Genomic DNA, 24,222 nt, shown 5'->3' with positions numbered 1-24,222 from the left:
ACAAAGTGAGAACGACATCAGTGTCTCTGTCAAAGGCTTCCAACAGGGAATTCCCAGGCCGAGTGTCCTCTGAGCACACGTCATCTGCAGGTTGAACAGAGAGACTGGAATAGCCACAGAAAGGCATGGAAGTGGACGTCCTGTGGGTACTTTATTGAGAAAAGAGCAATGCAGATCCAGATGAGTAATGCCACTCAACTCCAGGCACATTTAAGAGAAACCATCAGAATCAGTGGGCCTCACTGCTGTTCTCTAAAGAAAGTGCATTCACAGTGAGCGGAAATGATATCAAGGAGAGTACTATGCATCAGCCACTAATGTCACTGTGGGCCAACCTGTGATGGTGGTGGTGTTAAAATTTAAATCATTAGTCCAGTCAACCAGTCAGACGACCAATTGTGTATAGCCACGCCGTTGTTGGGTTTTGTTTCAATAAATAGTTTGAGATGAGGAAATCATAATTGCATGTTTCAGTTAAAATGCCATACTTTCATCTTATAATATCACTGCAGCGTGAAATTTTTATGGTTTTATGGTTTCCATAGATTTCATCCAAAATCCAAGTAACCCCGATGTTTTGCAAGTGGTGTATATTCCATAGTAGCATCTTTTAAATACACAAAGAACTTTTGACAAAATGTATAACTTAATCTCATTGATTTATTCATCTGTGGATATTTATTATTCCTTTTAAAAAACAGCATCCGTCAGAGATCTCGCGATGTTTTGTATCTATGACGGCACTTCCCGTTTCTTTTGAACCGACCAATCAGCGGATGCGTCCGGATGCTATTGCTTGAACCGACCAATCAGGTGGCTCGCTCGCGGAATTTAAAGGTCTGTGCGGCACGCGTTAAACGCCACATTCTTTTATTCCTGGACGAGGTGAGTCGGGAAACACCGGGTTTCGCCCTTTATTTGACATTTTTCCTTCTTTTTAGGAAATGAGTGCGCGTTGTTATTGATGTGTTTCTTCATCTCGCAGAGGTAGAGTGATTTTTTTGTGTGTTTTCATGCAGAAACCAGATTTTCGAAGCCTTTCTGTCGCTGCTGCTACTGAGCCTCTGTCATCTGTGGGAAACATGTCTGAGAACCTTGCCCGTCTGAACCAGTTCAAGAACAAAGGCAAAGATGCTAATGTGAGTTTTTTTGGGTTTTTTTAAGCTGTCAAACTCTGCGTCGTCTGTCGTTTTCCTGTTACGGTCGCGTGACTTTTGTCTTGATTCGGTGCAGGAGCTCCGCCGCAGGAGGGTGGAGGTCAACGTGGAGCTGCGGAAGGCCAAGAAAGATGACCAGATGTTCAAGAGGAGAAATGTGACCGCAGATCCCGATGAAGCTACCTCTCCTCTTCAGGAAAGAAATTCAAACAGCCAGGTAAAAACCTTTATATCCTTCCCATCTGCAGCAATAAGTACTGGGGTGTTTAGTCCGTTGGCCAACGTGCACGTGGCTTTAATGCACTTGGATCTATATTTTCAACTCCCGTTTGTTAAAACCTTAAAATTATCTTTATATTTGGAGCTCGCATTGTGATTAGGGTTTCAAAATCAGCACACTAAAGTCTCCAGGCCAGCCCTCTGGTGTTCAGTAGCAGTACTGCAGTTTGACCATAAGGAAGCAGGAACTCAAATCTAGTTACTTTACTTTATTGGCATCAAATCTGGATCAGTTTCTTGGGATTTATCTCTGAATTTATGTGATAGAACCTGGTATATCTTTTATATCTTATATCTTAGAGTGCAATTAAATCCCTTAATTGACACAGGATCTCACAATTCTGTCATTTTAGCCTGTTTGATTAAAAATGTTTGTGTGCTATCCACCTCCTTGTTTCTATATATAGTAATCATCCTCTTCCTGCAGGTTACCAGGCAGTGGACAGTGGATGAAATCGTTGCAGGAGTGACCAGCGGTAACGCTGAGTTGCAGCTCCATGCCACTCAGGCTGCACGGTACGAATTTAAAGGATGATTCACACTGAACAGCAGCAGATGGTCGATAAAGTCAAGAAATTAACACATTTACTTCTGAATGCAGAAAGCTCCTGTCTCGTGACAAGCACCCTCCCATTGACCAGATGATCAGTGCTGGGCTCATTCCCAAGTTTGTTGAGTTCCTGGGCCTGGTGGACTGCACCCCCATCCAGTTTGAGGCGTCCTGGGCCCTGACCAACATCGCCTCTGGGACAGCCAATCAGACTGATGCTGTGGTGCGAGGAGGGGCTGTTCCTGCTTTTATTAACCTGATCACATCCCCCCACCAGCACATCAGTGAGCAGGCAGTCTGGGCCCTGGGAAATATTGCAGGTACCCAACACTACTTTTAGATTTGTATTTTTGTTTTTTGCTGTCTTTGGTATAAGAATTGGTTTTTCCATGCTTTCTCTTTTTGTGGTTAAGGTGACGGATCAACTCTCAGGGACATTGTCATCAAACATGGAGCTGTGGCTCCTCTGCTGAGCCTGCTGGCCGTCCCTGACCTCACTGTGTTCACTGTAAGTGTTTTAACTTGATTTAATCCAATGTTTCTTGACCGTCGCGCTCGTTCAGATATGACCCACAATGCCCCTCTCCTCCACTTTGCAGCCTGGCTACCTGAGAAATGTGACGTGGACGCTGTCCAACCTCTGCCGCAACAAGAACCCCTCTCCCCCGATGACCGCGGTCCGACAGATCCTGCCGGTCCTCATCCGCCTGCTCCATCACGAGGACACGGAGGTGCTGACGGACGCCTGCTGGGCGGTTTCCTACCTGACAGATGGCGCCAACGACCGCATCGAGGTGGTGGTCCAGACTGGTGTGATTCCACGGCTGGTGAAGCTGCTGGCCTCTAATGATCTGTCTGTAGTTGTACGTATCGGTTTTCTCTTTAATGACTTTGACAGTCACTCTTTAAAGATGCTACTTGAAGCTGTGTGACCTTGAGTTTCTCAAAGGTTTCAACCGTTTCCTTTAGACTCCCGCACTGCGTGCCATCGGCAACATTGTGACTGGCACCGACGAACAGACTCAGGCCGCTTTGGACGCTGGGCTCCTTGGCGTGTTCCCCCAGCTGCTGCGCCACAGAAAGCCCAACATCCAGAAGGAAGCGGCCTGGACCATGTCCAACATCACGGCAGGGAAGGACACCCAGATCCAGGAGGTCGTCAACGCAGGCCTCGTCCCATACTTGGTCGACATGCTTGTGCGGGTGTGTATTCCCCTCCGGTTGACTCTGGCTTCACCAGTTACAGGCGTGAAGACTTCGCGGCTCCTGACTCGACTACTTTTGCCTCCGCAGGGTGACTACAAAACCCAGAAAGAGGCCGTGTGGGCCGTGACCAACTTCACCAGCGGGGGCTCTGTTGAGCAGGTGGTCTACCTCGTCCAGGCCAACGTGCTGGAGCCTCTTCTGAACCTGCTCTCCTGCAAGGACAGCAAGACGGCCCTCGTCATCTTGGATGCAATCACCAATATCTTCTCCGTGAGTTTAAATGCTTCGCCGCATGCTGTCGGAGGTTCCTCACTTGTACTGATGAATGTTGGTTTTTACTTTTTTCTTTGTGTCTCTCTCCTCAGGCCGGGGATAAAATTGGCCAATCAGACAAACTGTGTCTGATGATTGAGGAGTGTGGCGGATTAGACAAGATCGAAGCTCTGCAGTCTCACGAGAATGAGTCTGTTTACAAAGCCGCTCTCAACTTGATCGAGAGATATTTCTCTGAAGAGGTCAGTGCGACACAATCCAGTAGATTCTGCGTGTCTACCTGTGCAGCCTTTAATTTTGTTTCTGTTCTTCCTTTGAAGGAGGAGGTGGTGGAATGCGTGGCTCCAGAAGCAACCGATGAGGGTTATGCATTTCAGATCAGTGAAAGCCAGAGCACTTTCAACTTTTGAATACCTCTAAGACGCCTGTACTGTATCCACTGTTTGTCTCTTGTTTATGTTCCTGTGGTATTTTGCATGTTGTCTACGGTTTTATGACTGATATGTAAATAAAGGTTTAAAATCATGAAAGATGTCTTTTTTTTTTTTTGTTTTGTTTTGATGACGTACTTTACTGGTTGCCTTACGGATCGTGTTGTGACACTTGGGTTAGCCGTGGCGTGCAATGTATACTTGTGACGTCTTCTGATTTACCAACTGTTATATAATTTTCAATTTATGCAATTTTTTTTTTTTTTTAATGAAATAATCTGACAGTTTGAGAAGTGAAATTTTGACTTCATCCAGTCGATGTTTCATCTCACCAACTTGATCAGGCCTGTACTGAGGATTTCTGTAACATTCTATTAGTTCTTGTACCCTCCTGGTGATTCTGTTAATGGAGCATGTGAGTTAAGCAGACCTCAGTTGGTCATAAATACAACCATTGTTGTTGCTAAGGTCAACACAGTTTCTATCCAAAATCTGACTGATTTTCCGGAAAATTGTGTCCATGCACATTTCCTTCCATACTGCTGGATGGAAAATATTAGTAGTTCACTGAGTTGGACAGCTGGTGGTGCTAAATCTTAAAGTTTGGTGTCCAGTTAAGATGGTTCCATCATCTAACCAATCACTGCAAGAATAGTTTTAATGCACATTTTGAGATTCATTCTAAGCTTGTATGCTTTTGTTTTATATCAACTGAAGATCGGATTAATTCCTCACACAAATAGGTGTAGAGTCTCCAAAGAGATCCTGATCGACCATAACAGGAGAGAAAATGACCTCGGTGAACCTCAGATTCACTGTCGGTGCATAGACGGAATACAAACAACCACCACATGCAAATGAATGTCAAAGAAACCAACCTACAATCCAAAACAGACAGAAAATCACTCAAATCTAACAAAGGAATGAGCAAAGATGCAAAGTATTCAAACTGTAGTCATAAGAGATGTGAAAGGATACAGAATGTGGGCAAAGGTGTGACACGAATTCGGGCCACAGTGATGCAAAATGATGTGAAACATCTGGAACACCGAGACACAAACGCACCACAAATCATGTCTGCATGGTTTGTGGTTGTGTTGTGTCTGTCTCTGTCCTCTGGGAGGGGGGGTGTCTCTCGCACATCTGTGCCCGGAGGCCCTTGGTCTCAGGATCCGTCCGTGGTCACAGCAGAGTTTATTCCACCTGGGTTTGTGTTTTCGTCTGCAGACAGTGTTGACCAAGACTGTTCCCAGCACACTGTCACATTTAGCTTTTATCGATATAACTTTTCCACTTTGGCCAAATATATATTTAAAAACATTTGCAAGCTTTTTCCAGATTTAGGGTTTTTCCCTTCCTGTTTTCTTTTTCCTTGTAAGAGGTGGATGACTAGGGTGCAGGCATGTTAAGGGACAGACTTCAGGTGGGCCTCAAACACCTGCTTATTCAGTCTGAGAGCCCCTGATGGGCCATATGTGTGTTCTTAAATCTAAACACCTCTTGTTGGTTTATATTGGAGTCCATATAAACTGAGATTTTATACGTTCTGTTGTTTTTAAAATCTGAATTGATGGATCTGTTTTGAAGGAAATATCCCCTCAGATTATCACTCCCATTCAAACAAATGAGAAACCGAGACCACATAACTTCAAATGCATGTTTTTTTGTAAACTGTGGACGAAAATCAGATTACTCAAGAGGAAATGTGCACATAGAGAGAAAATGCAAACACACAGACTTGAACCAGGTCAGATCTTTGAAAGTGGTTTATCAAATCACGAAGATTGCATTAAGCTGATTCCTGTTGATGACTTTCTTGTTTGCTGCAAGTAATATTTTTAGCAAGTACATATCTTCTGTCATGACTATGTCTTTCATTTTCCAGTGATTTCCTCCTATGTTCAGCTGTGGGGATGATTATTCACTAGATATTTCTCATAAACTATGAAAAAAAAAACAAGTAGAGTTGTGTTTATTCAAACCATCAAAGTAAATAAACGGTGATCTGGGCTGCTCGTCTCCACACTGGGACCTGCGTGCGTGTGCGTGTGCACGCGTGCGTGTTCCACACTTCTGTGCCACATGTTGGAGAAATGTTTCACTCCCACAAACGGCGTCGTCACCGGCGCGGTCCCGGTGCAGCCGCAGCCCCCTGTAGCGGCTCTGCCCCGGAGGAAGGACGCACTCCAGCTCCAGACGCGCTCAGAGGAGGAGCGGCTCCCCGGCTCAGCGGCTCCCCGGCAGGCAGCAGGATGTGAAGACTAGAGAACCGCGTCTCCTCACCACCTCCCTCCGGAGCACAGTCCTCTCTCAGTCCATGCAATTTGCAGATTAGTCTCTTTTTCTTCTTCTTTTTCTTTTTGTAATTCCTCGCGTCTCGCCATGGCAGATCAGTCCACATCCGGGCCACAATCCTTTGACTCCATTATTGTCTAAAAACTGGCGGAGAGGTTGATAAACCTTGTCATTTTTCTGCTCCTGACGACGCATTCTTCCTCCGCGCGGCGACCGGCCGGGATCCAGGGGAGATGTCCAACCAAGGCGTCCGGCGGAACGGCCCCGTGAAGCTGAGATTAACAGGTAGCCTTTAAATCCCCTCGTTTATTCCCACACAGCGGCGCCGGCGGACGGGCGCCGTCTACTCGCTGGACGGGGACAGTTCCCATGGGCCACGGAGTTGGCTGAGCCGGCGGCTCTCCGCCCGGCGCCTCCGCGCTCCGGCTCGTCCCTACAGCACTCTTTAAATCTCTCGTGCTCGCGTGCAGCTGCGTGTTGTGGTGAAACCGGCTCGATAGAGAAAGAGAGGAGGAAGAAATGGGTGAAATTGGATGTTGCCGTTCTTGGAATTAGTCTGAGCCTGGTGGTTGTCGCCAGTGGAGCAACACGGGAGCAGCTCTGTGCACCCAGCAGCTTGTAACTCAGCGAAACCACACATTTTGTGTGGTAAAATTAGATTTTTAAGCTGATAAACATGTTTGCCTATCAGTGAGAGGAGGCAGCTGCTTTGCTGCATCTGTGTTGTGCTGACAGGCAGGCTGAAAGTTGGCTAGCTGATGTTAGCTTAGCCTGCAATAATCTGAGATGACAGGCTGATCCACAGGTCACCGGTCTGCAATCTCAAGTGTCCCAGAGCTGCACGCCGATGACAGACAGACGCCTTTTCCACCCTGTTATTGCTGTCCAAACAGGTCACGTCTACCTGATCCAGAATGCAGCCTCCCGTTAGAGCATGCATCCTGTGGTGGGAGTGACTGGACGTGCGAGGCGTGCAGTCAGATGTGCAGCCCTGCTCCTCTGGCTTTGTGTGTTTTTTTTTTTTTTTTTTCTTTTTTCGCAGCACAGACAGATAAAAGGTTGACATGAGAGCATAGGCCTGTTTTGACTGGAAAGAGGAGGAGGAGACGGGTCAGACGGCTGCCCTCCTCTTTCTCTCTGATGTGCGTCCAGGATGTGACCTGAATCCCTCTCCTGGAGAAAACAATTAGTTTGGTTGTATCTCCAGTTATAGTGAAGGAGACTAAGGATCAGGAGTTTCAGGTTCGAATCCCACTTCAGATAGGTCACCACTGTGGCTTCCCCGAGCAAGACCCCTGACCCCCATTGGCCTGCAGCACCTTAATGTGGCATGGGTCAGTGTTGGAAGAAAAAGAAAGGGACTTATTGAAGGTTATAGAAGTGTTACTCTGCTCCAAAAAATCATGACAACTCATTTGTTTGAGTTTCTGCAGTGAATGTGAAGCTCTTGCATTGCCATTTCTGTTCTCTCACCTCCCGTGACATTTTCATGATATCTGTGAGCATGAGGCTCAAATTATAGTTGCTCATGTTTGGTCTGTGTTCTACCTCTCCCTCAGAGAACTGGAGTTATGCTGATCACAGTGAACAAATTGAGAATATTCCTTCAGAATCCAACTTGAAACGAAGCATCAGACTAGTCGTCTGTGACCCTGCAAGACTTCTCACACCTCGTCGCCCTCCTTTCTTTTTCTATTTCTGTTTTGAAAACCTTCATAAGCTTCATTTTCCAGACGACTCTTTGATGGTTGTAAATTAGTCGCTGCAGTTGGAGATGGGCCGCGGTGGTCTCCTGCAGGAATGCTAAGAATGTGAGTTCGCTGTGAAAAACGGCGAGAGCAGGACCTCGCAGACGACCTCTCCTCTTGATGCTGAGTGATACTGCGTGCCCCCCGCAAGACTCCCCATTAAAGGACAATGGAAAACCAGCCCTGCATAAAATCAGCCGTTTGCTCGTGGGTCTGTTTATCTTTGCTTCTACTTTTGGAGTATTTCCACCTCCTAGAAAAATTCAAACTGACTGACTGTGTTTTTCTGCATACTCCTTGTAAGTGATGTCAGATTTGTTGGCACCGATCATTGTGTTGGGAAAAAGCCTGTCAATATAATGCCGTATATTTTGAGCATTTTCACCTGTTCTTTCTGCTGGCTTAGTCATACACGCATTTGAAAATCTGGTTTGAGATTATTTACTTTTACATTTTTGACATGTATATGCTAAGAAGTTCTTGAGCATGAGTGCTTTGTATCAACATTTCAAGAAGAGTTTGGCGCTGTTCCGTTGTGAAATCAATATGAAAGAGATTATGCATTTTATAAAATCACCATTACTGTGTAAATAAGTGGAGTAACTTATTTTCCCAAGGAAGTCATCAATTTGTAGAGTCACAGCTGCATGAATACTTCAGAGTAAAACAGTGCATTCTCATTTTCACTTGAAAACGCCATCTTGTAAACTCATGTCAGTAGCATGTAGAAGAGCGACGTGTCTATTCTGCATTTGTAACCCACATACTCCGCCGTGCATCCCACAGATATAAGGTTAAAAGTTACTGCTCGAAAATGTTTGCAGCCAAAGTTCCCAGTTATTTTCTTCCACACATCGTCAGAATGACTGAATTGATTCTCATAGAAAGATTATGTAATGTCGCGCCATGTGACAAACATGGTCAGAGTTGTCTGACAGCTCGACTCATCCTGATGGCCTCTTCCCTTCTCTGTGGTTTGGAGAGCAGTGCAGACCAGAGCTGGGAGGATCTCTACAGGAGGGCCTGACGCCTCAGTTTTACAGGAACGGCTTCACTACACACTGTTATTACGTGCTGCTTTGTTTAGCCCTGCATCGCACAGCTGTGCACACCGCGGCCGATTAGCCCGGTGCATGAAGAACCGGGCTCGGAGCGCGCCGTCGTGCTGTTGTAGCCACTTGTTGTCAGCCCTAGATGGACGCCGGTCCTGACACGTAGCTGTCGATTAACTTCTTCCCAGACAGCGTGTGAATGACGAGTCTCTGCATTGAAACCGACGCGTAGATGTTTGTTGTGTAGTCGTCTGCCCCCCCCTCCCCATCCATTCAAACCAGATGTTGCAGATGTTTGCCAGCTATTAAACTGGAAAAATATCGCAAGCAAGCTGCTAAAACCAACACTCAGGGGTGAGAATTGCCCCTCGACTGCACAAGGCAGGTTTCCATTATTGCTCCACAGCTGATCTCCCCCTTAAATTATGTCACACACAAACATTGGGTTAATGTCATAACAGGCCCGATCCGCCGAGTCAGAGCTGACATCACCGAGGCACGGCTCGCCGGCGCTCCCCCGTAATTTGCGCCGCGTTTCGAAGCAAGCCGCAGATGTGACGACACGCGGACGAATGCAAATTCTAATCGGACTGATGGCAGGGAAACACCAGTCTGCCACAGACGTGGAGTCCCGAGCCGTCTGTCGGCGGCGTCCCATGAGCAACTCGCCCGTGAGCTGGAATCATCGCGAATCCCCGACGGTTCACGCCGTCGTGTCTCGGCTCGGAGTTCGCATGTGACTCGTTCGGCATATGGTTTGCTCATCTGAATTCTTTGGCTCGCTGCAGACCGGCGAAGGGAGCTATCTCAGTGGGATTCCCTGCAATTCTCCATTCGCTTTCCCACCTCTTCCTCTCTGAGTCACTCCTGTTCTTTCCGACTGTAAGCCTCTTCCCTCTCAGGCCGAGTCCAAAGCATATTTCACTCCCACCCTTAACGACTGCACTTCCTCCGCCGTCCCTCGTTCTCTTTATGCGCTCCTGGTCGACCAGGGTGTGATTGTGCTATATTTGATGAAATGTTTGCGGAGTTTCCTCACCCGACAGCTGCTGCTTGAGTATAAAAAGTTATTTTAGAGATGCTACAAAAGCTCCCGCGGGCTTCACACTGCCCCACTGTGTGGCTCCCAGTGAAAGGCTCAGGTCTGTGAGCCTTTCAGAGCGTCTCCATCTGCAGATGGGGGTCTTTGCATGTTGCCTAATTGAAGGCGAAGCCCCCACAGCTGGCCGCGCACGGGGCTGCAGAGGCTCCCGGGACCCGATGATCAAGAAAGTCTTCATGTGGTCTGAGCCCGGGCTCCACGCGTTTCATGTGGTCTCAGCTGGAGCCGGTTTTTGCCGAGCGGGCTGTATGGAAGTGATTTGGGTTCATCTGGGTGTTCAGACAGGATACACTGTAAATACACGGTGATTAGCTGCATGTGGTGAACTACTGGCCCGTCCATCGTAGGCACGGACTCTGAGCAAGCATTTCCACATTTTGCCTCGACAAGGCGCGAGCGAAAACAGCGCGTGACGAGGCAGGAGAACGGACAAAAACAAGGGTGGGCGGGAAAAGGGGGGATCAAAAAAGAAAATGTAACGAGCAATTATGGCACATCGTTTGTAAACATTTTCCTTCCCCCTGCTGAGAGCCTCCCATAATTTTAAATTGTTCCATCAATTAATTGACTGGCTGGAGTTGGCTTTCCTGTTGGTTCAGCTGCTGCTCGACGAGGACAAAGCCTTTCCGCGGCCGCTCTACCCTCAAACCGCCGCCAGCAGCGGCCCCGGAGGAGACCAGATGTATCAGGGAAAGAAAGGGAGGCGAGCGAGCAGGCAGCTTTGTACAGAGGAAGTGCTCCCCAGACCCCAACACTTGTCCAAACGTCACCCCTGACAGGTGGGGAGCAGAACGGTCCAGAAGCCCCCTTTTTGAGGTTCCCTTGTAATAACAATGTGGAAAAAGTGCAGCGGTATTACTCAGCGGGGGCTCCGGGGGCGTCTCGAGTGCGAACGGGGTGGCATCCGGCCTCAACCTGTCACTGTGTTATAACACTGCGCCGTGGCTTTGGTTAGCGGGCGGCTTGTGTAGTTTGGAGAGGGCGGCCTTTTCCTGCCGAGTGGAGCGTCGGCACCTCGTAATGGACGCTTTGTCATTTCAGTAGAAATGTGTTCTGATGAACGTGCACTCTGCATTGTTTGTAGTTGATACTCAAGTGTGGGCCACTTCTACCCACTGATTTTCTAAAACACAAATGTGTAATTTTTGATTATTGACTAGGATGAGACAAAATATGATCCAAATGTCCAGAAACTATCCGAGCCATCAGTGTGAAAGCATTTTGCAGCAGTGCTGGAATGAGGATTTCAGCAGCTGTTTTAAGTTTTTCAGGACAAATATCACATTTTGAGTTGCATCTCGGGCTTCAGAAAGCGGTGATGGATCTTTTTCCAAAACCATCTGACATCTGAGACCTCAAACAACTAATCAATGATGAAAATGATCATTAGCAGTCAGTGGAAATGAGTGGAAGTGGTGCTCCTTTCAGCTGCATTTGTCTTCAGAGCGATAACGTAACGGGGAACTCAACCTGCCTCACATGGGAAACATTTGCAGTCTGTAGTATTATTCGACTGTGTTGCAAGGATGAAATTATTGGAGCCCAAGAAATCAGTTTTTACATATTCCGGTTCATTATTCCCTCAAAACACGTCTCATCTGTATTTCTGTGTTTTTGAAACGCACCGCTCTCAGCCTCTACTGTACATTGTGGTCATAATATTGAGTTTTTCTGTATATGTGCGACGAGATCGACCAACACTGGCAAGTCCCAGAGTAATGCCTGTGCTGTTCATTCTTTTGAATTGACAAAGCCTATAAAGTGAACATTGACGACACCATCACATAGAGACAGTTAAAAGGCACTTAAGTGTTTATATTAAGCCATACATTGGTCCAACCAGGATTATTATTGCAAGATCTCATCATCAGTAAGGTAAAGCTGAATTAAACCCAGCCCAGCTACTCTGCTACTGGCCGGTCATCAACAGATTGACGCTTTTCTGACACTAAAACTGAAAAATGATGCATTTTCAAGTCGATCAGAAGAACCAGGTTCTGTGACCTGAAAAGTTTGAAGCGTCTTCAAAAAGTTCCGCTTTGGGAGTGTTTTCAGAAAGTTGTTTTCATTGTATGTTGTTTAAACGGACCAATGAAATTCAATGAAAGTTTTCCATTTTCACTTCAAGCTTTCGTGTAAGTAATGGATTGTGGGATAATGGATGTAATAATTAGATGGATTCAAGGGTCTAGTCCAGTCAAAAGTTCACTGCTCTTTACCTGAATACCTGAAGAAAAAAAAAATCCCACTGTTTCACATTTTCTGTGATCATCTTGTTGGCAATTACAACAAAAAGCTGTGGTCAACTTTGCCTCAATGAGGCACTTGAGTAGAGAAATACTGTTTTCCTGCATGTCTGTATGATTTTGGAATTTAACTGGGCGTCGAATACTTTGACTTTGTGGTCAGATTTGCCACATTAGGGTGATTTTTACCCTGAAATGAACGCTCCTCTGTAGATAGCTCTGCTGTTCGTGTTGCTTCCAGTCAACTCTGTTCAGCTCTCTTATTGTAACTGCTCAGCAAAAACCAAACTTAATTCACATTTTGGTTAATTCTGCATGATGTTGCATATTGAAGTTGATCCAATTTTATGATTCCTGCAACCTTTCAGCCGTAACTCTTCTATCTTGCGCCGATCAGCCCCAAACTCTATTCAGCACTGCTCTTTCAGTGTATCATTGTGAGTCTTTCCACGCCTGAGGGTAAAGAGAGAGATGATGATCCCTTTACTCTCATACCTGAAAGCACTCACAATCTCTTACTTCAACATATTTAATGAAGCCATTGTGCAGCGAGCTTCCGTTAATTACAGTTCATAAAGAATTTAAATTAGCGCGGTGTATTCAGGGTCCGGGATGAGTCAGATCCGTATCTTTGGACTGTGCTCCTTTGCAAGCTCGCACTAGTCCGTGCGCCTTCAGCAGCGCTGCCGGAAGGGAAAAGAGCACGCCGAGCGAGAACATCCCTTTGGCTTCGGAGGAGCGCTAATCCTCCTGGGTGGTTTGGGAAAGACCTTCTTCAAAGCCCTGCTCTGTTAACCTGGCTGTGGTGGTTAATGGGTCAGAATCGGATTAGTGGCGAGTGCGAGGGAGGGAAGCTACTCCGAGGACTAAAGTGATTTTTGCCGCAGGCACTTTTCCTATCAGGACCGCCTGGCTGTTCTACTTGCCGTACCTCCCACCAGCCAAGCCCCCTCATTTCTTGCCCATTTCCCAAACTAGCGCACTCTTTGAAGTTAGAAACTTCTCTTGGGGGTATTTTTTTTCCAATCGGACACACTTGCATGCATATCCAATGTCAGGCTCCAACTCTGTTTGACTTCAGTTGCCCTTTAGTTGCCTATTCTGAAAAGGGGTATACTTAGACATGCACACACTTTGTGTCTTATCTTAGTTGACAAACCGCATGATAGTATGACTACAACCTGATGAGTGTGACAAAATGTCAGAATGGCACCTTAAAGGTCGAGAATGAGTTAGAAATACCTCGAATACAGTAAAAATATGGCGAATAATCTTAAAATCCTAACATTGATGTTGAGTGGATCATATTAGAGAATGAATTGAAACTAGGATCAAAATATCAAGAATGGTGTTCAAATCTCAAAATGTGAGAATTAAAGTAGAAATCTAAAGGATAATTTGGAGTGAAGAAAGTAGTTTAGAGTTTTTGAAATGTGATAGGATAAAAAGTTAATAAGTCGATCAGCAAGGTCGGTTGCCAAGAATAGTTAAAATGTTAAATTAAGGTTTTGCTCCAATGATTTTATTTTAACATTTTTCTCAAACTGAAAAACAAAACTACGCTTGAACGTGGCTTCATGCATTTATTAGCCGTCTTCTGTCTTGGCGAAAGAAAAAGTGGCTTCCATCGGTGGGACATCAGCACCAAACTCCGATTATTGCACTGGTCTGGAGGCTGTGGATCAGTAGGCGAGGAAAACGCCTCTCCTGTCACATTCCACGTTTGATCTGTGATCGAAGCTGTTTCATTTAAGCTCGTTTCCTCCCCCGTCTCATTTGTTTTCTGGGATGTCTGTGATTATCATCTCTCAGCGGCGCGAACCAGGTGAGATCACTCAGCGGGTTTGCACCGGGTCTCGTTAGCTCTGATAAACAGCCGCACATGCTGTGTGGGTCATTTCACTTTCCCCCCCCCCAGAAACGGAGGCGGATGCCGGGTGGCCGGCGTGTTCGTGCCCAGCTGTCTGACGACGGGGGTGACGGGGGTAACCTGAGATTAATTCTCCGACGTGCCAGTTCTGCTTCCAACCTGCGTGGACACGGGTTGATGCGATTAGCTCTGTAACTCTGACTAACCTCAAGCAGATGGGGGTCTCTCAAGTCTGCACTGTTGCCCGGGCCGAGGGGGGGGGGGGCGGCGGGTGGCGGCGGGTGAAGGGAAAGGTGGGTGGTGGTGGTGCAAAAGCCGCAAGACGCCAACAGCTGACTGGAGACGTCTGTCCGTGCCTCCGCCTGACGTTTGAGCCCCTTCGGTCCTCCGAGGAGACGGGATCAGAAGAGAGATGTTTATATTCACACCGGCTCACATTTCAAATGGCATCTCCGCTCAAGTTGAACAAATACACCACAGGATTCCTGCCTGGTAGAAAAAAAAATACCTCTGCATGTGCACAGAGAAGCAAATGTGATATTCCAGCAGGTCTTTTTTTTTTTCTTTTCTCACACCTCTGCCTTAGAAAAATCCTCAATAATCACAGAGGTTCATAGTTACTCAGTATCTGTTACCTTCCCTCAGTGACTCTTGAAGTTGATGTGTAACAGTCTACTTGATAAGAGCTGTGGTTTGCTTTGCAGGAAGTCATTTACGAGACTAACTGGCAATTCTAGCCAAAAGTAGGAGTGCCTGATGATTCAGCTCTCGGGCAGATGGTACAGACGAAGCACTCATTCATGTTCTGGGATGTCGCCTCACCTCGTAGTCTCCATTATCATAGCTAAGGCACTTATTGTACACAGTTACAGTCTGGTGCTTGAAACAGAGTCCTCCAGAGGTGAGGACTTTCTGTAATCTAACCCAGATGTCTTTTTTTTTTTTTCTTCTATTGATGTCCTAAGACTGAATGAAATTATTGTGTGGGCAGACGCTTTATGCCTCAGTGCCAGTAACAGCCATACTTGGAGGTATTGTGTTTTTTTTGTGTTGCCTGGTTTATTTTTGGTTCGTCTCAGGAACATCTGGGGTAATTTCTTTGAAATTTGACGCAAACATCCACAAAAACCCTGACTCATGGATGAACTGACTTGACTCCGGTGGCCAAAGGTGAAGCGCTTGTCTGAATTGTTACAGATATCAAAGATAAAGAACACGGTCGATATCAGTCATTCATGCTCAAACCGATAGCAACAGAGCTACTCTGGAATGTTCTCACATGCTGTTAGAACGCTCGTAGACATGTGGCTGATGGGATCCAAACACCAGTCTTGGGATAGAGTGACACCTAGATTGAACCGTGTTTTACCACAGCTGCCAGTAATCCAGACCTGATTATTAGGCTTTGGTCTTCAAAGGTCGCCTGAACTTTAGATTTTCTTTGTTTAAATTTTGAGGTAATTTATCAGGAACACTGTGAAGAAATGTATTTCGATTTGCCACTAATCCCCATTTTCTCTCAAGTATAAAAGGTTTTGATGTTAGATTTTGATGTTACGTGAACTGTCACTTGTCCAGTTGAACAAATGTTACAATTAAAAATATGTTTGCTCTTTTGAAGGCCAAACAACTTGCATTGCTTCTGACTGGTTTTCCAAGACTGCATGAAATGAATGTTCATGGTCTGAGTTAGCTTCAAAACTTTTTCCAATGTCTGTAGTGACTTGAAGGGGAACTCAGTGGATTGTAGCTGTCAAAGGTCATCAGTGCTTTAGGCTTGTCCTTTACTTTATAATGTACGAGGTCATTTGAGGAACATGTTGAAGGAGTTCTCTAAAATCTGGGCCAAATATTTCATTCTGAGTTGTTAGATCTGAAAGGTCATCATCGTTCAGAGTTTGTCCTTTTCTTTTCTTCATAATGTGATTTACCAAGAATCTTTTCTCCTCTTTCTTTCCTCCCATTAATGTGGACGGCGTGTTTTGAGAGGACCGTAGAAGACACAATGACTCGCATTGACGGATTCTAATCCAATAATCAAAGGTCACTGTCTCTCTGTACGAGTTGAAACACATCAGTAGACCTCACGCCTGAGTGGTTTGTGCAGTAGTTTTCTTTACTTTCTCGTACGAAGGTTATGACTTGCCACAGGTTTGTTTATTTTACTGCTTCGTAGAAAATCTTTGGCTTGGAGACATGACTTGATCACTCACAGCTAAATTTGGCTCCAATTCGATGATGCATATCCTGTCGATACATGTCGGCCAGTTTGTAAAGTCTTTTTATGACATGCACCTGCACAAGGCGGCTCTCAGTCATTGTTTTTTGATCAGGAGACCACCACTGCACTGCCGTGAATCATCACTAGAAACGCTCACGGTTTCTATTAATGAATACCTCATGTCGCAAGGAAGGACGGACGTTAGTAGATTTCAGTCAGACGCTTTCATCTATAATTACAACATGATTATTGTCCCGGTTCTTAAAAGTGGCTGATGTTCCGCTCAGTCCAACACATTCATTGGCAAGGCAGACGGTGGAAAAGAGGAAAATATGGCTGGGTGGTAATGATGTAACGCTGCTCCCAGATGAAGTTGTGAAATCATTCTTAGAAACTAAAGCTCCCCAGGAAATTTGGAGGGAAAAGGCGGGGGGAACGGCAGCGGCGGCGGCATTTCTGGCAGTTAACTCGGGAGTGTGGTGGTCCTCAACTTCTGTTAAACAGGTTGGTACTATCCCACCTCCCTCACTTCCACTGGAGTTGGATCCAGACCTCTCCTCTGCGCTCCTCCATTACATCAGTGTGGGCACAGGAGCCAAGACGCTCGGAGAGCCACGCAGCCACACTCAAAACAGCCCGGGAAGCGGCCAGCAGCGGTGCAAGCTTGCAGAAGCCGGAGCCGTGCCTGCACTCCGCTCACTGTTTTGACTTCTCACTTAGCGGTGATGATACTGTGGAAGACTTTACTCGCCTGGATGACTCTCCGTTCGGCACGTTGTATCACAGAGTGGAAAGAGAGAGTGATGTACTATGCAGGGCTAGCAGGAATGCCACTAGAAATTGCCAGGGTGGCGTGGTTTCCCACTATTTGGAGCTGAAAATAGGAGGGGTGGATTCTTCTATTATGCAATTACAGCAGACTGTATCACAGAGGGAAAAGGTGACGTGAGACGGATGAAATGTTCTCACACTAAGAATGTTGCCAGCCTCTTTCCTCTCACGTGTGGATGTGTGTGGTGAGTTTCCCCATGTCGTCGAGCGGGGTTTTGCACAGGAAGGTGATCTCCTCGCTCTTCTCAATCAGTGAATTTATAAAGTCTGCTCCATTGTTTTCCTTCAGGTTTACCCCGACTGTGACAGCACAGATGGGAACACTGTGAAATGACGTTATAGCTTTCTATTGGCTGAAACCATAACATCTTGCATTGTTGCATCGAATGTGGTCAAAAACAGCTCCTCAGTGACTTTAAATCAGCAAAAGAATTTATCAAAAATTATTTTAATGAAGGAAGAAATGGAAATTTTGATCCATTGGTGCTGAGAGAGTTTACCTTGGTTTGGTGTCATTGAGTGCACAGCCTGAATGGTATTGAGAGTCCACAATTTGGAGAGGCGTTCAAGGACAGTTACGAGTGTTTGGTCATCTGTGATCGTAGCAGTTTTGGAGAGGTGTTCAGGGACAGTCCTGGGCATCACCCATCTGTTGATATTTATTTTGTGTAGCTTATACCTCAGCTTTTGAAGCTTGCATTTACCAAATGCAGCAGATTTTCTTATAAGCTTGTTGAAACGGCGGTTCCAGTAGCTACAGTAGTCACATGTTTCTATGAATAATCGGCTGACTATGCACTTTTGTTGCCGATACCTGTGGATGTGGGATTTTTCAATACTTGACTGTTCCAGCTTAGTTTGCGCACTACTACAGTCCGTGTCAGGCTTCTCCCCGTTGATTTAAATCTCACTTGTTATATATCTCAATTAGTTATAGTTGCCAACATCATGGCACCTACAATAAATCCAAAGCATAGCTCAATTTTGCGCACCATCATTTATCTTGGCCGAGTTCCCGCACGTTAACAATGTCTAATAATCTCTGAGATTTAGTGTTGCGTGGTTTTGGAACCGGAGCGTATCATCTGTGTTTTAACACCACCTGGCAGAACAGAACAGGTCTCTGCTTCCTCCCAGCGTCTCGGAGCGTTTCAGGAGATCTCTCATCACTTCGGCAGCAGGTGCTGAGTGCGATGTATAACGATTTACGGCTTCTCATAGTCACAGGCTCCTTTTTATCCGTTTTGTGAAGAAGTGATTGGGGATATATTATGTCTTCCGTCTTTTCTTTACTCTAATTCCAACATTTCTTTTCATGCTTCTGGTCACAGTGATTTGGTGAAACAGATGTCTTCAGAGATCTTGCAGCAACGCTCTGCAGCATGCACGCTCTCTGCATTTGCTTTGTGGTATTTACTGGACGTCACAGGGATTATGAGTTTCTTTAGTACTTTTCGCTGCTGGTTTCTTCTCAGCCTCTCAATTGTTGACAAGATTGGACTTTTCCCCTCCTCACATGAGGCACATGTGAGAAGGAGACGAAGCATGCCTCTGTGATTTTTGCAACCTGGAAAGAGGCTCATGAGGTCCAGTTTTTTTTTTTTTTTTTTTCCCCCTTTTCTTCCGAGTGTTCCTTTTCTGTTTTCCTCTCGGTATGAAATGATGCACTGGCAGATTTTGTTACTTTTTCCTTTCTAATTTTCAGAATCTTGGAAATTGCAGGTCTTTTTAGAGGTATTAGGAGATTTTCCTGGCAGCCGCTGGGTTCCATGATCACTCTGCTACCAGTGACTCTAATATTTGCACCGTGTGACCAGGGGTCTTATCAGATTTGCATATTACATAAGTGGATTTGCACAGACGTAAAAACCTGCCAAAAACGGAGATATTTCCCAGTGCCTTTGAGCCAATTTGTCTTCAGACCACGTTTCCACCGATGGCCTGTGAAGAGAGAGATTAGGTTTGTGAAACTCGACCTGGCTTCCTCACTCTGTTCTGCCCAGACGCCGTTTCAGGGCTGAAGTTAAGTGGTATCGGCAAGCCTTTTCACCGTAACCCACTTTCACTGCACCCCCAAGTGCTTTCCATGAGTGCTTGTTGTGGTCGCAACTGTGGAAAACATACATGTCTACCCCCCCCCCCCCCCAGAAAAAAAAGGGTTTGTTGCACTTTTGTTTTGTTGATGTTGAACTTGCACCAGACCACACAAGTGTATAGCAAACCATTTAATTTGATTTCAGTTATTTAGAATAAATCAGGGCTGCACAGTGGTGTAGTGGTTTAGCTCTGTGCCACACAGCAGGAAAACATCGGCTCAGTTCTTTACTTGACTCCCTCCTGTGCGAGATTGTATGATTTCTCAGCGGTTCTATAGGTTTAAGGTTAATCGGTGTCTCTAAATTTTGGAATTTATCGACTAAGCCATGAGGGCAGCAAACAATAGAGAAGCTGGATCCCACATTATGACATTACACTTGATTCATTGAAATAAAAAATTGCTATTTTGCATGAAATGAACATTTTAAAATCCTGCATCGATCACTGCCATGGGTGTAACTTCATGGGTATTGAAAAGAAATGAAATAATTCCATTCCAGAATAAATGGGACTTCTCCCTAAATCTGCAAGTTAGAGAAAAGTAAATGTGCACAGGTATCAAAAATTGCACACAGTAACTGGGAAACGTTTGCAAAAACGACCAATTTGCTTGCAACTGTATCCATCATTTGTCTGCTCTTCATGGCTTCTTCAGTTGCAGTGGAAACCCAAACAAGGATGCACAGGAGGGACGAGATCCTTATCTGACGCCATGCTTTCTGGCTGTTGGTGAGCCTCTCTGTCAGTTCAGTTCAAAGTAGACTTAAGCTTATTGAATATCAGCTTTCGTTTGCTGCAGCCGCAGTGATATTGGTCTGCAGAGGCCGTGTTCAAGACTAAACATAAGCCAACATGCTGTCAGCATTGACAGATTAGGAGACAGCTCGGTGATTAGCGAGAGATTGCGAACAGGTTGTCCGACGTCGGCGCTCGTCAGTGGCAGCCCTCTGTCTCCGTTTTTCTCCCTCGGCGCAGGTTTTAAGTCCCGCAGAGGTTAGGGAGGAGTGGCGAGGGGAAGAGGAAGCCCTTTGTTTATAGAAGAACAATGCCGCTCATGAGAGTCCGCGGTCCTGGGCCTGGAGTCAAAACAGGGGAGACAGACAAACAGGCAGACAGGCAAAGGAAAGGTCTGCTGGAGGGAGTGCCATTCCCCGAAGATGTAACCGACTGTCTTGCAGTGTACGGTTGAACCAGGTGGTCAGGAAAAGGGGGTCACAAAGCGGCCAACCTGAGCTAGGGGGCCCTGATGAGGTTTATTTAGGTTTGCGCAATTTTGTGCATCCCGACTGTCCGCCGCTGTTTCTGAACGCCCCCCCTCCCCTCCTTCTTCCTCCTATTAGGCTGTTTCCAGACAGTTTTGATTTGGGACGGGGATGGGAATGGTGGGCTATTACCAGGCGGTCGTCTCTGTTCCCACACCCCCCCATTTCCTCCACCTCACGGGCTCCGCTGTGATGGTTAACCACAGAGCAACAGACCAGAGGCAGTGTGAACCCTCTTTTTTTTTTTTTTTCCCCAACGGCGCTCCGTCCTGTTCCCAGGCTCGGCTTCGTTGCCCTGTGTGAACGAGTCAGTTAAATATTTGCTTCGCAACACATGAAAATAGCTCCCCAGCTCCATCTTGTCCCCGACCGGCGGTTGCTGCCATGATGACGGCCCCTCCCCTCCCCCAGCCCCTCGCAGCGTCACGTGACCACTCCCTCGCCAGGTGTTTGGCTTGCGTCTGGCGAGCTTCATTGATTCGCCTCCACAGTAGAACTCTTTGTGCTCCGCCTGTGAGAAACTGTGCCCGTCCTCTCCCCACAGGTGGGACTTCAACTTCGCCACCCCCCCCCCCCAAGGTTTCGCCTGTGCCGAGGCCGCTCGTCACCACTCAGAGGAATCGGCCTTTTCTTTATTATTATTATTATTTATTAAGAGACGAGCCGGCGAAGGAAGGAGCGAACGCAGGCTTGATAATCACTTGTGTGCAGGGTTTGTTTAGCTTTCCCAGCTGTCCCTCAGGGAAGCGGCACTGTTTGGGCTGCGATGTGAAAAACCATTATGTAGCTAATAAGTTGCAGTCAGCCGAGCAGCCGCCGAGAGCAAACACACGGCACCCCTGTTCTCGGTGTCAGCCGCCAGGTCTTATTTCCATGCAGTCACTGACAAATTTGTATATTTTTCTGCCAGTTGTAATGTGTAAGGCTGCAGGTGATGCTGCTTTTTTAGCAGCATTCTGATGGGTCTGTGTGGGCGAGCCTGTCTGCCTGCAGCCACATCCTGTAAGTGAGCCCTTCAAAATGCAGGGAATAACACGAGTGATCTCTTTTTCCCCTCCTGAAGTGCTCTGCGGCCTTTTGTATGGAACTATCATCATCAAACTGAGCTGAAATGTAAAACTGCTGCTCAAAGTGAGGACATCAGACTAATGTTGTCATTCTCATAAACATTGCAATGGGCCAAATAAACTTTATTTAAGTACAAGTTAGTCGAATTAGTTGACAACGTGCCGTAAATTTTTGCCAAAATCAAATAATGACTTAACAAAAAGAAGGTGAATTTATGTTAAACAGATAAAACATGATGATAAGCATAAAAAAGAAACATTCATTATGCTGATGGTTGTTAAAAAGCGGATAATTGATATAAACGGATGACTCAAGTAGAAGAATCCCTCCAGTCTTACAGTAGCGGTCTGCAGGGGTCTCATCCTGCCTTGTGTCTGCGGCGGTGTCCCCCGGCCCCCCCTCCCTCCCCTCGGCCTCGTCCGTCAGCGCTGCATTCCCTGGCTGTGGGAGACGCCGCCACCGGAATAAGAAACACAGGCAGCACAGAGAAACCCTTCTCTCGGCTCTGCCTCCATACTGGCCGTCGCTATGACGACAGAGGATTTTTTTAAACTGGGGCCGGGATGTACGCTTCTTTTTTTGCGATGCTTTTCCGGAGCCGGCGTCCGTGTGTGTGTGTGTTTATGTGACTGAAGACGAGAGGAGTGTAATCACACAGTCATCCCTTGGTTCACTACAATACAGACTTCAGTGTGTGATGTACTGATGGCTGTGATGTGTGTGTCTGTAATTGTTTTTATCAGGGTCACATAGTACAATTTGCGTTTTTTAGCAACACCGTGTGTACTGAATGTTGAAAATTGAATTTTTAAAATGTCACAGCCATACACTTTTTGAACTTTTTTATAATGTATTGTGTTGTACCGTGCTAGTACAACCATGAAATTGACGGTGCAGCACATCTTCAGGGAATAAAAGAGACGTTTGGTTCTGTCTGAATTGAACCTCAGGTCTTGGTAAAAACAGCAGAAGTGTGATTGTTCAGTTGTGCTAAAGTTGAAAACAGCCATTTGCCCGTCGAGGCTAATGATGCTTCCTCTGTTTTAACTGAAATCGAGAGCGCGGATAATTCCATTGGTCAGTGCGTCAGCTTGAGAAAAGCCAGTCCCGGGCGACCAATAAACCAAGAGATTTACGGCGGTGCCCTGTAGGTGCAAGCTCGCCCACTTCCCCTGCTTAGCGAGGGTTTCTCTCACCAGCACCCCATTTGGACATAACGACATAAATCTGAGCTGATTTCTGCGTTGCGGGCTCGGGAGGGAGCGCTGTCATCTCGGCTAATGTCATTACGTAAAGCGCCTGCGTCGTGAGAGAAAAGTAATGACCTTGTAAGTATGCTGGGCCGTTTAGCTACTTGACGATAGACTGCATCACCGCGAGGAATCCAGCAGGAGGTTCTTGCATTAATATGCAATCATGAACTTGAATTGACATGCAAACATTTTTTTGTGCTGCAGAATTTTTATTTCTCATTAGCAAAGCATTAAGCTTCTTTCGTTGTTGCCCCTCTCGACTTGTTCCCCTGCTCTACATTCAGAGGCCGCTCCCTTCTCCTCCTCCTCCTGCTCCCTCGTATGATTCCTCCTCCGAACTTCACAGCTAAAGTTAAACGCAGCGTCATTAGAGAGGCTTCACTGCCTGGAGGCGTGTCAGAAACTCAGATTTATGCACGCCGAAAGTGACGAGGACTTTCAGCGCGAAGTAGGCGGCGGGCCCTCCGAGGAACCTCATCAAACATGAATGAGGCCAACGCCGCCATAAAGGGTGACAGGCAGCTCAAATCGAGGGTCCCAAACACCCAGCCCGCCCTTCATGTTCGGCACTCCGAGTCCTTGGCTCCGGCAGCATCAATCACTCCACCTCAGAGGGACAAGCGAGGCTTCGCTGATCCTCTCCGGTTTGACTAAAGCACGGAGCGTGCTCGGTGACTGGCAGCTCGGCTGTTAACACCTCAAAGCATGTGAGCCATTTTATCATTTCACTCATTTTCCAACTTTCTTGATTGAGGGATGTTTACAAAGAAGAGATTCATCTAAAAGCCGATTTGAAGCCTCCGCAGGAAGTCGTACGGAGTTTTGAAATGTGGGTAATTTACTTGTAAATGATAACTAAGTATTAGCTTTGATGATTGAAACACAAATATGAGTTTAATGTTTGAGTTTAACTTTAAAAAAAAAATTGAATTTGGCACCTATCTTTGCTATTGTTGAGCTGGATTTTCTGGGAGAACTAAATTAGGCAAATATGTTGATTTCTAGTACGAAATGGTTGAGAATGGATCGCACTGCCACCTAGTGGCCGGAGAGTGAAGCTTTTTTGTATTTCTATAATAGACGCAGCTGTTTAGCTCTGTTCTAACTGCAAAACGTGACGCTGATGGATGCTTGTTGCGTTATGGAAATACTGAAAGGGGTAGATGTCAAGATTGTCAAGATGTTAAGATTTCACGAAAATATGTTTGTGATGATGTTTTTGTTTGTATGAAATTAAAGCGTGACAAGCTGTGGCATCACATTATTAGCTGTTCACAGCTC

At 46.2% G+C, this 24,222-nt stretch overlaps 2 protein-coding genes across 2 annotated transcripts in view; both read left to right on the top strand.

The window, feature by feature from the left end:
* The first annotated feature begins 1,003 nt into the window (after positions 1 to 1,003).
* kpna2 (karyopherin alpha 2 (RAG cohort 1, importin alpha 1)) lies at positions 1,004 to 3,980 on the top strand. The gene is made up of 10 exons (XM_030089741.1): positions 1,004 to 1,139; positions 1,234 to 1,374; positions 1,864 to 1,952; positions 2,038 to 2,306; positions 2,400 to 2,494; positions 2,586 to 2,849; positions 2,956 to 3,189; positions 3,280 to 3,462; positions 3,558 to 3,707; positions 3,786 to 3,980. Exons 1-10 carry the CDS (start codon positions 1,014 to 1,016, stop codon positions 3,873 to 3,875), a joined length of 1,641 nt encoding a protein of 546 aa, XP_029945601.1. The 5' UTR covers positions 1,004 to 1,013; the 3' UTR covers positions 3,876 to 3,980.
* A 2,154-nt stretch (positions 3,981 to 6,134) lies between these two features.
* Positions 6,135 to 24,222, top strand: part of smurf2 (SMAD specific E3 ubiquitin protein ligase 2) — a 49,437-nt gene continuing 31,349 nt past the window's right edge. The window contains exon 1 of the mRNA XM_030089737.1: positions 6,135 to 6,476. Coding sequence (XP_029945597.1) covers positions 6,425 to 6,476 — 52 coding nt within the window. The 5' untranslated portion in view covers positions 6,135 to 6,424. The remainder of the gene's footprint in view (positions 6,477 to 24,222) is intronic.

This window comes from Salarias fasciatus, chromosome 4, assembly GCF_902148845.1.
Source record: "Salarias fasciatus chromosome 4, fSalaFa1.1, whole genome shotgun sequence".
Classification (NCBI taxonomy): Eukaryota; Metazoa; Chordata; class Actinopteri; order Blenniiformes; family Blenniidae; genus Salarias; species Salarias fasciatus.
Note: the sequence above shows the minus strand (reverse complement) of the source record. Positions and strands in the feature narration are given on the sequence as shown.